General features: G+C 37.3%; 1 protein-coding gene across 1 annotated transcript; it reads left to right on the forward strand.

Annotated features, from left to right (window-relative positions):
- Positions 1-1,669: 1,669 nt before the first annotated feature.
- On the forward strand, positions 1,670-11,525 carry LOC127640234 (intraflagellar transport-associated protein-like). The gene is made up of 6 exons (XM_052122686.1): positions 1,670-1,802; positions 1,901-2,073; positions 5,405-5,479; positions 6,336-6,401; positions 11,240-11,347; positions 11,415-11,525. The coding sequence occupies exons 1-6, from the start codon at positions 1,670-1,672 to the stop codon at positions 11,523-11,525; spliced, it is 666 nt and encodes a 221-aa protein (XP_051978646.1).
- Positions 11,526-17,242: the final 5,717 nt, after the last annotated feature.

The raw sequence follows: 17,242 nt of genomic DNA on the forward strand, positions 1-17,242 counted from the left end.
TTCGAACTTCACACTAATTGTGCGGTTCTAGACAGCGTTCTCAGAAAGCTTCGTTTTCGTTGACGGAAAACTCTGTTCTAGACTGAATAAGAGGCGCAAACTTAGTGAAATCACTGAATTTTCAGTGTCATTTTTTGAAAAGTCATTTTTTTTAAAAAATTACTTTTTGCGCCTCTGCATTCAGTCCTACAGTCTGTGATATGTGAGCAAGCGGCGCTCTCTAGCGGTCTGGATGGCATTGTCCATTATACCAATATTATACAGAATTTAAAAGGTGGTTTTGTTCCTTTGGTTAAAACTTTAAATTTTTCCATGATGTGATTGACATTTTCATGGAATACATAGTATGAAATTTTTATGTTTTATCATACAGAGTACATACATGTGAGTTCTGTTTTTTTTAACAAAAAAAATGTTTTGGAAGTACATAACTTTTTTTCATATCTTTTTTTAATTATTTATTTTTAGAACAGTAAAAAAAGCTTGTGTACCTCTTTTTAAATTTTAAAGTATAATTACTAAGAAAAACAGTGATCTGATAACAAAATAAGATGAGTTGCAAAATATCCGTATCGGACTATAGGTTTTTGTTAAATTCGGTATCGGTCAAATATCTGTGCATCCCTAAAGTAAAGTAATTCACAAAGACGTCATTATGCAAGTTGCGTTCAGTTATAATATGGTACGTTAAAAAAGTTTAAGTTGTATTTTGAATCCAGTTTTTTGTAAAAATGTATTCCTTGCGTAGTGCTGAGGTTGCATAAAGACAATTTGCATGCTGTGCACAATATACAGTATTTACTGCAGAAATAATATAAGTAGCATAGTAGTATGATATTCTGAACATAGTCAGAGAGAGAGAGAGAGAGAGAGAGAGAGAGAGAGAGAGAACAGAAGAAGGCCAGCTCACACCCGAGGCCATGCAAGGATTTGCTCTGTATTATTGATAGAGGAGAGTAATTAGACTCTGGTGTAGCACCTGTATCTGTCCCCGCTAATGTTGTGCCTCAAGAAGACGATTCTCCCCAGGGCTGGTTCATGATGAATGACAGGGCGACAGTACAGAGGTTCTGACTATTATCGCCGCCATTCTTCATTATTTTTTAATGTCACGGCAATCACTGCCCGTCCCCGTTTCTAACCATCATTGATTGTAATTAAGCTGAACTTCAAAATTATAATTTCATTCCAATCAGGGCTAATGCGACTGTAATGCATATTGCCGGGTGATAAGTGACCTGAAAAGAAATGAACCTCGCTGGATCCCTTCATCATTTCTTTTTTATTTTGTCATGGTTTTTGCTGATGTATATAATATATTAATACTGATACTTCTTGTATTTGTCTGTGCTTCAGGCTTTATGGCTCTTCACACAGCAGCAGAATACGGTTGCCTGTTCTGTTTAGAGTGCTAAAAGTTTTTCTGTTCAGTTTTGAAAGAGATTGACTATAATTGTTCTGTAATCACATTCTAGATATTAAAGCTTAACTTCAAAAAGTTCCACACTTCAGCTTTGAAGAGTAAAATTCTACTTGCAACCAAATTTTGAGAACAAGTTAGATTGAAATGTGCTGTTTGAACAGAACTGTAGTTGGTAAATGATGGCAAATGCATTGTCAATCCAAACATTGTGAATGTAGCCTCTCTTTGTCTGATAGGTATAACAGGATGCCAGGTTTAGTTCAGGGCTCAGTTGAGGAACACCATGACCAGGCCATGACTACAGCTCTGAAGCAGTTCCTTAACTCCTCTGAGCAAACTTATGAGCAGTTCCTGTTCACCTTCAACTACCTGACTCTAAGTGAATGCCAAACACTTTATCTCTCACCTGATGCGTCCTCAGGTGGATGTATTTTATTTTTGGCTGTAGTCTTTGGTCTCACTGTCAACCCATTCCAGAGAATGTGAGGGATCTGAATTTGACTGTCCCTGGAGGACACGGAGACTCATCCCACAGAGAGATGGACAGCAGCCGAGAGGGACCGATAAATGGAGTGACAGAGATAGAAGAGAGCGCATTTCGATTGGAAGGACAGGCAAATTGTTGCTCATATCCTGCTGATCAGGAAGAGGTCAGAGCCTTATAGATCTGAAGCTCTTGAACAGAACGTCTTTACTGGGAGAAGATCAGGCAGACCTCTCCTTTTCTCCCCTTCAATCAGTCAAAGCCTGCTGCATTAGCCTCTGCTCTTTTTATCACACAGACACAAACAGATCTGTCTTATGTCTGACTGTTTCTTTTTCTCTGTGTGTCTGCTTCTTATTGCCTTTTTAGCTGTGTTTGCTTAGGCAACCATCAGTATTTCTACTGCTCATAGTTAGGGATAGAGATTTAATCAAACCCCTTACCCTAAATATTAAACTGTGACACATAACTCCTGTACTGTTTGTGCTGCAGAGGTCAATGATTCTTGAAATCGTGCAGCTTGTTATGGAGAGACAGGCCCATAGTAAGACTCTTACTTTTTGGCTGGCAGACAATAAAATGGGCCAAAAGATTCTATAGACTTATATCAATGAAGAGACATGGCCCATATTGAGGGACCAGGGACCGGATTCACAGAAATCTTATAAAGAAAAAAGTTCTTAGAACAAATAATAAGAAGTTCCATAGAAGGTTCCTAGCTATTTATGTTGACGCTTTAAATGGATAGTTCACCTAAAAATGAAAATTCTCTCATACATTTACCCTCATGGCATCCCAGATGTGTATGACTTTCTTCAGCAGAACACAAACAAAGATCTTTATGTCCATACAATGCAAGTGGATGGTGATCAGCACTTTAAAGCTCCAAAAAGCAAAGACAATCGTAGTAAAAGTAATTCATACAACTCTAGTGGTTAATGTCTTCTAACTCGATTTGATGGCTTTGGGTGAGAAACAGATCAATATTTAAGTCCTTTTCACTATAATTGTTTACTTCCGGTTGCTCCAATGTGCATCCATGAGGGGAATCTGTTCACACTGCCTCTCGTGTGATGTAAGCATGTTCAAATGAAAGCAAACCCAATGAAGCATGTGAACAACATTCTCTTGTAAACAAATCGAGTTGCACTTCTGGTTGAGCGGGAGGCTATGTGAACTGAATCCCCTCATGAACACACATTGGAGAGAAAACATATCTCTTTAGAAAACATTTAACCACTGGTGTCACATGGATTATTTCTACTATTACTGTCTGTGATTTTTGGAGCTTTACATCTTGATTTTTACATCTTATGGAGTTTTGTGTTCCTTGCCACAGTCACCTACAGCTTGCTCACTGGGGTTATTAATACAATTATCATTTAATTATTTTTAAACACTATTAAAAATCGTATTTTATCGAAATTACACAATGATGATTAATCAACTTTATAGACATTACAGTTTTATCGTCTGTTAATGCTGATATTCTGTAAAGCTGCTTTGAAACGATGTGTGTTGTGAAAGGCGCTATACAAATAAAATTGACTTGACTTGACTTGACTTGGCTTGGCTTTAAAGTGCTGAACACCAACCATTTGCATTGTATGGACCAGCAGAGCTGAAATATTCTTTGTTTGTGTTCTGCTGAAGTTAAACACATTTGAGATTGCATGAGGGTGAGTAAATGATAAAACATTAAACAAAAATAAAGTTGAGTATAATTTTATTTTTAAGAGTGTTTCATGAATCAGCTCCTAAAATATCATAGAGCCTTAAGGGTGGGCTCTTTGTCTTGGGCCAGTAAGTAACCACCTAGCAACCACATCGCAACATTCTGGCAACCACCCACAACAACCTAGCATTGTTGACACATATTCTTTAGAATGTAACCACATGCAACACTCTAGCAACCACATAGAAACATTCTGGCAACCACCCACAATAACCTAGCATTGTTGACACATATTCTTCATAATGCAACCACCTAACGCTCTAGCAGCCACATAGAAACATGCAATAAAACCACTCATAACACCTTAGCAACATTATAGCAACATTCTGGCAACCACCCTCAACAACCTAGCATTGTTGACACATATTCTTTAGAATGTAACCACCTAGCAACACTCTAGCAACCACATAGAAACATGCAATAAAACAATCATAATACCTTAGCAACCTTATAGCAACATTCTGGCAACCACCCACAACAACCTAGCATTGTTGACACATATTCTTTAGAATGCAGCCACCTAGCAACACTCTAGCAACCACATAGAAACAAGCTAAAACCACTCATAACACCTTAGCAACCTTATAGCAACATTCTGGCAACCACCCACAACAACCTAGCATTGTTGACACATATTCTTTAGAACGCAGCCACCTAGCAACACTCTAGAAACCACATAGAAACATGCTAAAAACACTCATAACACCTTAGCAACCTTATAGCAACATTCTGGCAACAACCCACAACAACCTAGCATTGTGGCTGCAACTTTTGTAAGGAAGAGCACCACTCACATTGTCCACCTAGCATTGCTCTAGCAATCACCCAGAACACCCAAGTAAGCACATACTGTAGAAACATGCTAAAAACAACCTAGAACACCCTAGCAACCACATAAAACAAGACTAGTACTATACAGAGACAACTAATATTGGCAACATATTCATGCTATATAGCTAGAAGGGAACTGGAACTGGAGTCTTGTTTCTCCCAAGGTAATTTTTTTCCAATAAACTAACATCTAATGGGGTTTTTTATGGATAAGCACCACATGGCAACTCTCTGGCAACCATCCACAATGGTGTAGTAGCCATTACAGGGGTGTTTTGTGGTTCATGTAGCGTGACTGGTAAAGCATGGCGCTAATAAAGCTGTGGCCATGAGACAAGTTTGATTCTCAGGGAACATGCATATTTATACAATGCATGCAATGCATTGACATTAACAATGCATGCAATGCATTGTTAATTGATTTCGATATAAGGATCTGCCAAGTGAATACATGTAAATGTTTTGACTTTTGTATTTTATGCCATTCACGTTTTCTTCTGAAAATTGAAAAATGTATCCCATCTCCATCATTCTGATCCTAGACTTGAAAATTCTCCTCTCAGTGTTTTGGATGGCTTCATTGAAATTTGTATTTTGGTTGTCTGTCACTGCATGTGTGTGTCAGTGTGTGAACGGTGCTTAAGACTCCTGCCTGGCTCTCGTATTGATCTCAGCGGGGCTCTGGCGAGCCTCGGCACTGGTTACTGTCAATAACACAAAACACATCAGCCAGCAGCACAGGCCAGTCAAAGCTAAAGAGCCTCTGACATATTTAGCTCCTCATCACCGGGAGAGAAAAACACCTGTATTGATTATAATGTTGTTTTGATTGTAATAACAGTTGTTCACATAGGTGCTGTCATTTCAGAGTATCATTAAATGAAATTAGATAGTGAAGGTGTGTTTTATGTGTTTGTATGTGTTTATACAGGCGATCTTGGATGGTGGATGTGTTGGTGGAAGACTTTGCAACTCAGGGAGGCCCAATCCAGATAGGCCTGTGAAGGTAAATGGTCAGATGTTAATGTATAAAACCTCAATTAAAGGTCTGTTTACACCAAGAACACTACGACTAAAATGGCACGTAAGTAAAATAACTTTTGCAAACAATTTCACACCAAAAATACCGAACACCAAAACTTGTATACCTGAATTAGTTGTTTGGCAAAAGGTTGTTATAGACTCCAAAAATTTTTTAAATATCTAAATAAAATGGTGGAACACATTTCAGACTCATTGAGATGGAGTTCATGAAATATAATTTCTGTGCTGAAAATTTCTACTTAAATCTGGATAATCTCCCTTAAAGTCAACATAAAACATTTTTCAGAGATGCAACATTTAATCAGCAAAAAAGGGCGGGGCTTGATTTTATGTATAGAGAATTGATTGGATGCTTAAACGTGTGCATTCCATACCAGAATGGAGCAAGTATGACCTGTATGCAAGTTTCTTTAAACAAATGAATTTATTTCTCAGAACTATCCATTCAGGAGAAAGGGAAAGTCGTTTCAGAGAAAGAGCAAGCTATTTCATTTTGATTGAAGATTACGAAGCCCTTTTTTTCTTTAAAAACATTCACTGTTGAATCTTTCACAATAAGACTAGAAACGTGCATCAAAGAAGTTAATTGGGTCAGTGTTGATTAAATGTTGTCATTAACATTTTCAGTCTTTATATAATATATTTTCCCCCTCGTATTCAAATTATAAACTCATTATAAACTCATTAACTCTCGTTTCAAAGTATACAATTATTCCTTTTGTCCAAAATGTGCAGTAGCCAGTGAAATAATGAACAGAATGAATGTACAGATTTTACTTCTATCATCTACTGATGTTTTATCTTTTTTTTCATGCCAGTTTGATAATTATATAGGAGATTCGGAGGAAGACGAAGACAAAGAGGGAATCGCTAATGCTACAGGTGTTTGTTTCTCTCAATCTCAATATTGTGTGTGTAGACACATACACAAATACAGATTACACATTATAGTTTATACATACTAGATTACAGAGGTTCAGATTCATAGGATGTTTGTTCGCATTTTTACCAATTCTTTTGGAATGGAAAGCAGATTGCAGAGAATTCCTGAGATCCTTTTCATAATTCACAGTAGCTTCAAACAAAATCTGTTCCAACAAATCACAGCTTCTCATGTTGTAATAACCTGGATGGATATACTTCAAAAAGAGCGAAGTGCTGCGCGCTCTCATAAATATTCTTTTCATGTGCATATGTGTGGATTGCATTGGATCACCTTACCTTTTAGTAGGGTTTAGTGGATGTCATGTGCACGCTATTTTTTGTAATTAGGGCTGTCATACAGCTTGATTTAAATATATTACCATTTATTACACATATTCAATTCATGCAAATTTTAAAGCGCTCCCTCGTCATTAGAGCCGGGGGCAAGAGCTCGACTGGCGAGGCTTGTATTGAGACTGTACATGAGCCAACTCATTTCTGCAGCGCCTCACTTAAACACCAATGACCAACTTAAAAAAAATAAAAATATTTGGAGAAAAGAATCTTTGATTGGAGAGGCTTAGTGTTTAGAGGAGGGCTTCCTCGTTTTGTGTTGTTGTCTGTGATCTGATTGATAATACAGAAGATAAGCATGAAGTGTGTGTATCTAGAAGTCATTAGGTGTCGTGTTGAAAATGGCAAGCAAATTCGCTGAATAATAAAGGTGGAGGCTGAACTTTACCTTAATTAGCATGAATAATCACACCGCTGCTGGGGTTTGCACAAAAATGTAAAAAAGAGGGAATGAAAAGGTAAGAGTTAAAGACAGAGTCTGAGATATAGCAATAATTCAGTGACAAGCCAGTGCTCACCACCCTAATGAATCTTCAAATGGGTCAAGGGATCGATGGCATAAACGTGGTTCTGGTCAAAATGGATTAAGGATCGAGAAGAGCTGCACAATAATTGCAGAGCACCTGTGGTTTTAAAGGAACAGTTCACTCAAAAATGACAACTCTGTTAGCATTTGCTCACCGTCATGTTGTTCCAGACATGTATGGCTTTCTTTTTTACGCAGAACACAAGAATAGATGTTTTAATGAATATCCAGGTCTTTCATTTTAATACAATGGGAGTGGACAGTGCCTTACTTTAAAGCTTAAAAAGGATCCAAAAGTATCATAGAAGTAGTCCATGTGACTCATTATATTAGGTTTTGGTGAGAAACATGTTGTATTCCTTTAGAAGACTTGGCATAAAATGTACAAGACGCATGGACTACTTTTATGATACTGTTGACCCTTTTTTAACCCCTTAAAGGGATAAGTCACCCAAAAATGAAAATTCTCTTATTATATACTCAGTTTCATACTATCCCAGATGTGTATGACTGTCTATCTTCTGCAGAACACAAACAAAGATTTTTTTGAAGAATATCTCAGCTCTGTAGGTCCATACAATTCAAGTGAATGGTGGCCAGGACTTTGAATCTTCCAAAATCATGTTAAGGCAGAATAAAAGTAATCCATATGACTCCAGTGGTTAAATCCATGGTTTCAGAAGCGATATGATATGTGTGGGTGAGAAACAGGTCAATATTTAAGTCCCTTTTTCTACCATAAATTTCCAACTTTTACCAGCCCCAACCATTAGGTGGCAATATGCACAAAGAATGTGTATCGCCAATAAATAAAAGAAGAAGAATGGGGAAGTAAAAATGAAAGTCAAGATGTATGATAAAAAGTACTTAAATATTGACCTGTTTCTCACCTACACCCAGGGCTGGACTGGTAATCTGGCATACCGGGCATTTTCCTGGTGGGTCGACTCAAATTTGGGGCTAATCAGGGGCGGACTGACCAGCGGGGGAACTGAGCGGGCTGGTGGGTGCTAAAATGAGCCGCCGCGTTATGCAGAACGGACCACAAAACGGCACCGTGATTTCGCTTCCCAGTCCAGTCCAGCCCTGCCTACACCTATTATTTAGCATCTGAAGAGATGGATTTAACCACTGAGTTGTGTGGATTAATTTTATGTGGACTTATGTGATTTTTCATTCACTTTCTTCGTATGGATCTACAGAGTGGAGATAAAAATCCCTGGATGCAAAAATAGTTATATGCGATACCATTTGAGAGCTTAAAATCTGAACTTTTACAGAATACCCTAATTTTGGCATTTATGTTACAAAAAATAGTAAGTATAGTAAGATCAGAAAACGATCAGAAAACGCAAATGAGCGCCACCCTGTGGTAATGTTGTAGATATATGAATATTAAAGTTTTTCAAATAGACAAGTCATAAATCAAATAAAAGCTCATGGTCTCAGGAATGTTAATGCATTTTTATTGTTGAAGGCTTTCAAAGACAGGACAAAAAAAGGTGTCGTTTTTACAAGATTGTATACACACAATATATATGCACTATTGGAATTTATTTCTTCTTTAAAATGAGAGCAATAACTTGGAATTAGTCCACTGTATGTGTGTAAGGTGAGCTTTTTAAATTTCGTTGTGAAAATTTGCAGGTGGCAGCCAAAATATGCAGCAGTTTTGAAGGGGTTAAGCTAAAGTGAAGGACTATCCTCTGCCATTGTATTGAAAAGACAGATTGCGATATTCATTAAAAAATCTCTTTTTGTGTTCTGCATAACAAAGTAAGTCATGTGGGTTTGGAACAACATGAGGTTGAGTAAATAATGTCAGAATTTTCATTTCTGGGGGAAATATTCTTTTAATAATTCCTGTCCCACCACACCGATCAAGGAGGTTCAGCTTCCAGATTCATTCAATAGCAGCATGCAGCCTGTTCCTGTGCTTCCACAGTGAGCTCTTTAATGACCTTGTTTGTGAGACCATGCTGTTAAAAACAGCTCTGAAGGGTAAAGGTGTTCTTTAGAGTTGTGCAGATTCCATAGGCTTGCGTATCTACACACGGAGTGGCGCACACACTCGAATGCACACAGAAATGCACGTTTCACCCCCGGATGCCTGGTGCTCACAAAGCAGCTCCAAGTATGACTAGTTTGAATGTGCCAGTAATTAGCTGTTTAATTAAGATCAGCATCATTCATATGCTTGCCAAGCCTGATGTCTCTCTCTCACACACAAACTACCACAAAAACATAGATACATGCCACAACAGCTGCTTATTAGCAAATACAACCTGCTTTGTAACAAGCTCAATTGTTAGTTAATTCAAAAATGCAATTTATGTAATCATTTACTCAACCTCATGTTGATCCAAACCCATTTGGCTTTTTTTCTTCTTCCATGAAGCACAGAAGGAGATTCTTTGCAGAATGTCCTCACTGCTCTTTTCCAAACAATGAGAATATTTCAGTGAATAACAAGTAAAATATAAGTCTGTTCCTCACACTAAGCTATCATATGGCTTCAGAAGACTTGGAATATAATCGAATGGACTACATTTATGATAATTTTTTTTGTCCTTTTTTAAACTTAACTGCGTTGATTAGAGGAGAACAAATGTCCTGTAAACTATCTCCTTTTGTGTTCCACTGGAGAAAGAACGATTGTCATATGGGTTTATATTGACAACATTTACATTTACATTTATGCATTTAGCAGACGCTTTTATCCAAAGCGACTTACAGTGCAGTTATTACAGGGACAATCCCCCCGGAGCAACCTGGAGTTAAGTGCCTTGCTCAAGGACACAATGGTGGTGGCCGTGGGGATCGAACCAGCGACCTTCTGATTAACAGTTATGTGCTTTAGCCCACTACACCTCCACCACTAAATAGGCAAACAATGACAGAATGTAGATTTTTGGTGAACTGTTCCTTTAAGAATTCACATTATGTGTAGGGGAGTAGGATTATCGTATTCTCATTGCTGTTTTATTAACTCTGTGGAACAGGCATATGTGTGTAACATATGTGTGGATTTGAAGATATAAGCAACGGCTTTATCAGTAGTTGAAAAGGAAACTTCATAAAGACAGTCCCCATGAATAAACATTATTATAGCCTCCTATATATTTAATTCATCAGATGATGATGAAATAAAATGTATGCAGATCAATGTTAAAAGAGTGAAAAAAGTGTGTGTGTGTGTGTGTGTGTGTGTGTGTGTGTGTGTGTGTGCATACATTTGTGATTTAAAGGAACAGTTGACCCAAAAAATGAAAATTCTGTTGTCATTAACTCACAACACCTTTTTCTTTTCTTTTGTGGACTGCAAATGTTGAATTTACAAAAGTGTTGGAAAATTTGTAGCTTCAGGTTTAAAAACTGCAATGAAACATTTTATTTTTAACTGTTACAATGCATTCAAATTTTTGGAATTGATCGCAAGCAAAAATTGTATTTGTTAGTTACAATGAAAGGGAAAATTTAAGTGCATAAATACTTACATTTTGTTCTGTTCATCACCAAAAGCTATCGTAGGGCTTCCGAACACTTGGAATGTAGCGCACAAGTCATCTTTTTAGTCCTTCGTAGAGATTTCAATCATAATCCACTTTTTTAATATAGGGGCAATCAGCTCAGACATTCTGCATGATATCTCCTTTTGTGTTCCACAGAAAAAAGTAACGGAGTACAGGTTTAGAACAACATGAGGTTGAGTAAATGATGACAGAATCAGAACTTGCATGGACAACAATTGTTCATGAACAAATGTTAACGTTCTGGGTTGTACAGCTAATCATCACACAGGTGTGTGCTCATGCTATAAAATAAGGACCGAGTGCTGACTGACTGCTTTGTGCAAATGCCGTCCATTATTCATTTGTGTGTCTTTTTGTGTGATGTGTTTTGCCTCCTCTTTGTCAGGTTAGAGAGGATCTGATACCTGCATCCTCTTCATCTCTCTGTCACCACACACTGCTGGAGATTGCCTCTACTTTCACAGACCAGAGAAAACACTCTCAGTGCTGCCGAGTATAAGGTATACATAGTCTGTTCCTCCACAATGTTGCTTACTAAAGTGCAATTTTGTTCTAGATAGAATGAAAGCCATGAGAGTGTTGCTTTCCATCTGGATGAGAACTTTGATAACGACAACATTGTGCTGTCTCGCAAATATCCGATACAAGAGCAGAAAAGTGGACCATCTTGAACATTTTAATTGGTTGTTGCCAGACTCTTGAACATCAATGTATGAATCACCCACATGTCATTTAAGCCCCCCAAAATGACCCTGAAAGTACCATAAAAGTAGTCCATATAACTTGCAAGCTATATTCCAGCTGCTCTGAAGGCATACAATAGCTTTGTGTGACGAACTGGACGAAATGAACGTTGCTATGTAATGATAATCTTCCCTTCCGAAGTACCTGGCAAATCTCATGCGCACTTCTGCATATTTAAGTTTGACGGGCTAAATTATAAAAACATGTGATAATCAATGCCATTTGATGTCATTGATGTTTAGCCTGGCCTTATGAATCTTTGAGCTCCATATTTGAATATACATTGATAGGGAAGATTTTTAGTGAATAACACTTTAAATCTGACACATCCAGTCCAATTTTAAGAGTTTCACCACAAATCAGATGAATAGTACCAAGCTAGAAGCTTTTCTTCTTAGAGCCCCCAGTTATTCCATTTTGAAACCAACTTATTCTACTTATACTATATTTAATATGTTGCATCTTCAAAACCGACCGAACAAATCATTTCTGTTTGTTAGTACTCTATCCAATTGTAATGAAATTGTTGTTGTTGCTAGCAAGGCTCAAATGCAACCGAAGGTAATTTTCTGACTCAATGGCTCAAATAGAGGACCTGTGGTGTAACTCTTTTCCGAGCTTTTGACATACTTGGAAAAGTAATTAATTTCTCATCGCTAAAACCTGTCTTACTGTGTTTTATTCACTGGAACAGTGCATTTTTTTTTCTGCCTAAGCACCTCATAATCTGAATAAAAGTGCAAAACATGCTGGTCTTTGAAAAGAACCTGTTTCTTTCTCTTGGCTTGATCGTTCATTTTGACATTTCAAAGAATGTCCAAATGTAGCGTAAGAGTTGTCTAGCTGTTTCCCAGCATGCCCCCCCCCCCCCTCGTTTCAATACTATTTTTTTTCTCTCTCTCGTGAGTTTCTTTTTACCCTGTGGCCTGTCTAAAGCAACAAAAAAGTAATTTTCAACTTTTTACTGTTCATTTACCTGTTATATAAAATTAAGAGATAAAGTATGCATATTTAAACTGTCATTTTGTCTGTATGGTCATGAATTTGTAATGTCTGCTCCTGTCATACTTTTTTAAGCAATTAGTGGACAGAGGGGTTGAAATAAGCCTCAAAGGGCACTGCAAAAAGCTATTTTTAAAAGTTAAAATGACTGTGCAAATGTGTGTGTGTGTGTGTGTGTGTGTGTGTGTGTGTGTGTGTGTAAATACGCAATGTGTTCCAAAAGTCTAGGACCGGTGCATTTTTTTATCCATTACAAATGATATTATCATCATCCTAACAACTTGAAATTTGTTCTTCTTTTAACATCATAACTTTTCTATGTTTTAAACTTTACAACATTTCAGTAAACCTTTCTCTTAATTACCAGGTAAAAAAAAAAAGTCGGACTTTTGGATCACAATATGTAGATATAGCCAGGCTTGCATTAACAGTTAACACCTTTGCAATTTAAAGGTTACAGAGGTGTTTAGGATTTATGAAAATAAAGTTCAGGCTTTATTCTCAGCATGAGCTCCAAAAGATACAAAGAAGTGGACAAAGTGAAGACAATACTGTATCTTTATTTATAAGTTCCTTAAAGGCATAGTACACAAAATAAATAATTAAAATACATTTTGTATAATTTAATCACCCTCATTTGTTCCAGACCTGCATCATTATTATTAGTGTCTCAGTCACCATTTACTTGCATCTTTTTTCCAGACAATGGTAGTAAATGGTGACTGAGACTGGGTGAACCATTAAAGACTATAGAAATTCTGCTTTACTTTAGTTTCAATCAATATGTAATCAAATAAATGTTTTATTCACAACCCTGTGTCTGTCTATGATGGAAAATACATGTTTATTGCATACTTTGTCTTATTGTGTATTTTTTTATTTATTTGTGAAATCTGCTCAAAGCAGTTTCTTTGTCTTGGCCCTGTTGTTGCTAAGCAATGAAAACAAGCATTTGGAAGATCACAGATCACTCTGATGGCAGCACTTTATCTCAGTGCAAACCATGCCTGCAGCTCTGCATCTGTTCAGGATTCATTTCAGTTGCATGCAGAACTCGCATTAGCTGCCAGTCCAGATATCTCTCTTTCTCTGTGCAACATTTCCAGGGATAGTTCAAATGCCCTACCAGGTGGATGCTCCTGTTTGCCAGATGGGGTTCCCATTGTGGTCCGTTTGACATCGTAGGTCATAACCATGACTCTTTCGGTTACAGAACCCAGATAGATAGCAAGAGAGATTAAGGGGCCAACCCCATTCCCTCCCCGCATTGCGAGCCAGGTGTGGATGTGAACCAGAAAGAGTATTTTGAGGGGTCCCAACAGTCTTTTCCAGGTGATAAAAGTTCAACAGAATCTTTAAGAAGGTTAAGACAATGTTTCTTTAAAATGTTGCCATGTTCCAGGCTGCGTGCCAGATCCCCTTTGCTACATTTTAAGGCCTTTTCTGCATCTTCAAAAATGCTAAACTTAATCACGTCCCTAATAGCTTATTAAAAGGCTGTTTAAGTTTTGCTCATCCATTAATTAAATTAAGGATTATCAAGGACACATTGACCCTGCATAATGAAGAACTGCGGCAAATGAAAAGAGAAGCTTTCTTAAATGATTAGTTGACTAAAAAAACAAACCAATATCAGTCATTATTTACCCACCCTCATGTTGTTTCTAACCCGTATTACTTTCTTTCTTGTGTGGAACACGAAAGATGTTAGGCAGAATTACAGGGTCACCATTCACCTTTATTGAATCATTCAATGAAAGTGAATGGTGACTGAGGATAACATCTGCCTAACATCTATTTTTGCATTCCATGGATTAAAGAAATTCATACATGTTTAGGATAACATGAAGTTGAATAAATTATGACACACACACACACACACACATACATATATATATATATATATATATATATATATATATATATATATATATATATATATATATATATATATATATATATTGTATGCTGATGAATCGTTAAGACCGGGGACATTTGTTTTAGAAAGAAAACAGGTCAAATTTAACTTGCAAGCATTGTGGATTTTTAACATGGACAAGAAGAATCAAGTGTGACTTTTCCTTCACCTTTCATTTCCTTCCATGACTTCAATGATTAATTTTCCTGAATCATTAAGCATATGCTAATTCACTAACTTGCCCGGTCACATGCAGCGTTTTGTGTCCAGTCATTGTGCCAGTATGTACCCACTTTAATTGAACTTGACAATCATATGCAAGTTGCTTGAGGAAGTTGGAGCAAGCAATTATTTGGGCAAGCTATATTTTCTTTCTTTTTGTAACTTTATTTTTGAGTGTTTGTGTTTTTTTCCCTGATTAAAGCTGTCGTTCAGCATCCTCTTGAGTGTTCTTGGCAGCCGTATGTGTTTTCTGAATGAGAGGTGGGCTGTATTCTTTGAGTGTGTCTCTCCTGAGGGTGTCACTGTTGCGTTGCTGATTGGTCTCAAGACCATTCTTGCCCCTCTTTCAAGCACATCATCTGCAATGGTGCACAACCAAGAATCCCACATCCACAAACACACACTGAACATTTTCATATATTTTGATAAATAAAACAAACAAAGCTGTTTGTCTCCATTAATAATGAACAATGAGTTATAATTTTATAATAACAATATTAATAATAATAATAAAAATCTAATCTAAAGGTGATGTGTGATACAGTTTTCCAATGCTAAATTAATTTATAATCCCAGAATATGCAGATAATATGCATAGAACAAACGTGTAAGCAATTTGTACATTGATTACTCAGAAAAGTGTCAAAACCACAATCAAACCCAACCCCGCGAACAAATCAACATTGGCTCAACCAATGGCGTGGAATTGGGGCGGGACTATGTGTTTGTTTGACCAATGTCTGTGTCTCGTTTCGAAGGCTGCGTGCTATGTGGGACGCTGTAAACCAGGGGTGCCCAAACTTTTTCCTATGAAGGGCCATAAATCAAACTTGATTGAGGGCCGTGGGCCAAAAGTAAATTTTGCATCATAAATCAAACTGTATTACATTAAAGTTGCTATGGGTTTATTTATTTCATAATATTTAAAATAAATATAAAACAACTTTAATCTGATTAACTAATGCAATTTTATTTGTAAAGGTTTGCATTTTAATGAATTTATTACAAAAAAACCAACAATCCCCAAGTGTTCAATGTACAATACAGTTCAATGCCAAATACACAAGCAATAATAAAACCATGTGGTTGCAATGTCAGTGACCTAATGAGAGATATGAAGCTGGTCCTTATTTTTCAAGATTGGGCTGTAGCTGACTTACAGACAAAAACAAGATATTGTCGATGTCTTGAGCCATGTCCTCTATGCGTCGGGTAACAGTATTTCTTGACAGGCTAATTTGTGAGAACATTCGTACCTGAGAAGGACAAACTGCTTCTGCAGCCACTGCAAGACATTCCTTGACGAACTCTCCAGTAGCGAAGGCTCTTCCACTTTTAGCAATTAGAGCGGAAATCTGATAACTGGCCCGTGTGCTGCTTTCTTGTGCTGATGAAGGACGTAGCAGCGCGCTCTGTTCATATCGAAGTTCAGCAAGCAGCTCGTTAGCCTTCTGTTTTCGCGCCTCGCCGCTGTACTTTGAGAAAGCTGCAGAATGTTTTGTTTCATAATGACGACGGATATTGTACTCTTTTAAAACAGCAACAGACTGTTTGCAACTAGACATACTGCCTTTGATTTGACTTCCGTGAATAAAAACCCATCTTGCCAAACTTTTTTAAAATGTCTCTTGTCTGTGTGCCACTGCCTTGATTTCTCCATTATTGCGTTTAATTTGTTGACGTTAATTGACGTCAAGTGTCGCAAAGCACGCAGTGCTGCACCTTGAATTGCGCATTTACAGGAAAAAATCTAATTCATTTACATTTAATTTAAACATTTAATTTCAGTTTACTCTGTTGTAGTTCAACATATAAAACAAACAAAAATGTTATGTCAAATTAGAAATGACGATCTGTGTCGAAGGTATCACCCCCCCTCTCCCCCTCTCCCCGGACGGTATGGTGGGCCAAATCAAAGGTTACCACGGGCCAACTTTGGCCCGCGGGCCCTAGTTTGGGCATCTCTGCTGTAAACCGATCGTGCTCCTTTAAACAAATCTTGTTACGTTCGGAAACAGAACGTAACATGGTTGCTATGACAGCACGCCACTCTTTAACAAGCGCGAGCACTTCGAGTGAGACGGTAACAAAGTCCCTTTAGAAGGGAATGTATGAGGTAAAATTTAGGAGAGTTATAATGATGTAAAGAGAAAAGAAAATAGATTTTACAGGTGTACTTTTAGTCTAATAATTTATTTTAATTATATATTAATCTAATAATACATATTATATACTCTGCACCCATCTACTGAGGTACTTCTACTTGGGCATTATCATTACTTGTGTTTGAACATCATATTTACTGGCAAATTGTTATTTGTTTTAGACAGTTCCGTTGAAGCAAAGAATTGTGGGTTGTGAGTGCCCATGAAAGATACACCTCATTCATCCTTTGAATTCCCATGAAAGAAGGTCACATTCAAAGGCTGCATTCGAAGTGTCCTACTCGCTTTTATGAAATGAGACAGCCTCGATGATGTATGCGGCCGAGAAATGTGACCT

Source organism: Xyrauchen texanus, chromosome 49, assembly GCF_025860055.1.
Source record: "Xyrauchen texanus isolate HMW12.3.18 chromosome 49, RBS_HiC_50CHRs, whole genome shotgun sequence".
In the NCBI taxonomy this organism is placed as follows: domain Eukaryota; kingdom Metazoa; phylum Chordata; class Actinopteri; order Cypriniformes; family Catostomidae; genus Xyrauchen; species Xyrauchen texanus.

Excerpts from the sequence above, each read along its gene's own strand:
- LOC127640234 (XM_052122686.1), top strand. The coding sequence starts at position 1,670 with ATGCCAGGTTTAGTTCAGGGCTCAGTTGAGGAACACCATGACCAGGCC. Across the intron at positions 1,803-1,900 it reads CTTCAACTACCTGACTCTAA|AGAATGTGAGGGATCTGAAT; the intron begins GTGAATGCCAAA and ends AACCCATTCCAG. Across the intron at positions 5,480-6,335 it reads ATCCAGATAGGCCTGTGAAG|TTTGATAATTATATAGGAGA; the intron begins GTAAATGGTCAG and ends TTTTCATGCCAG.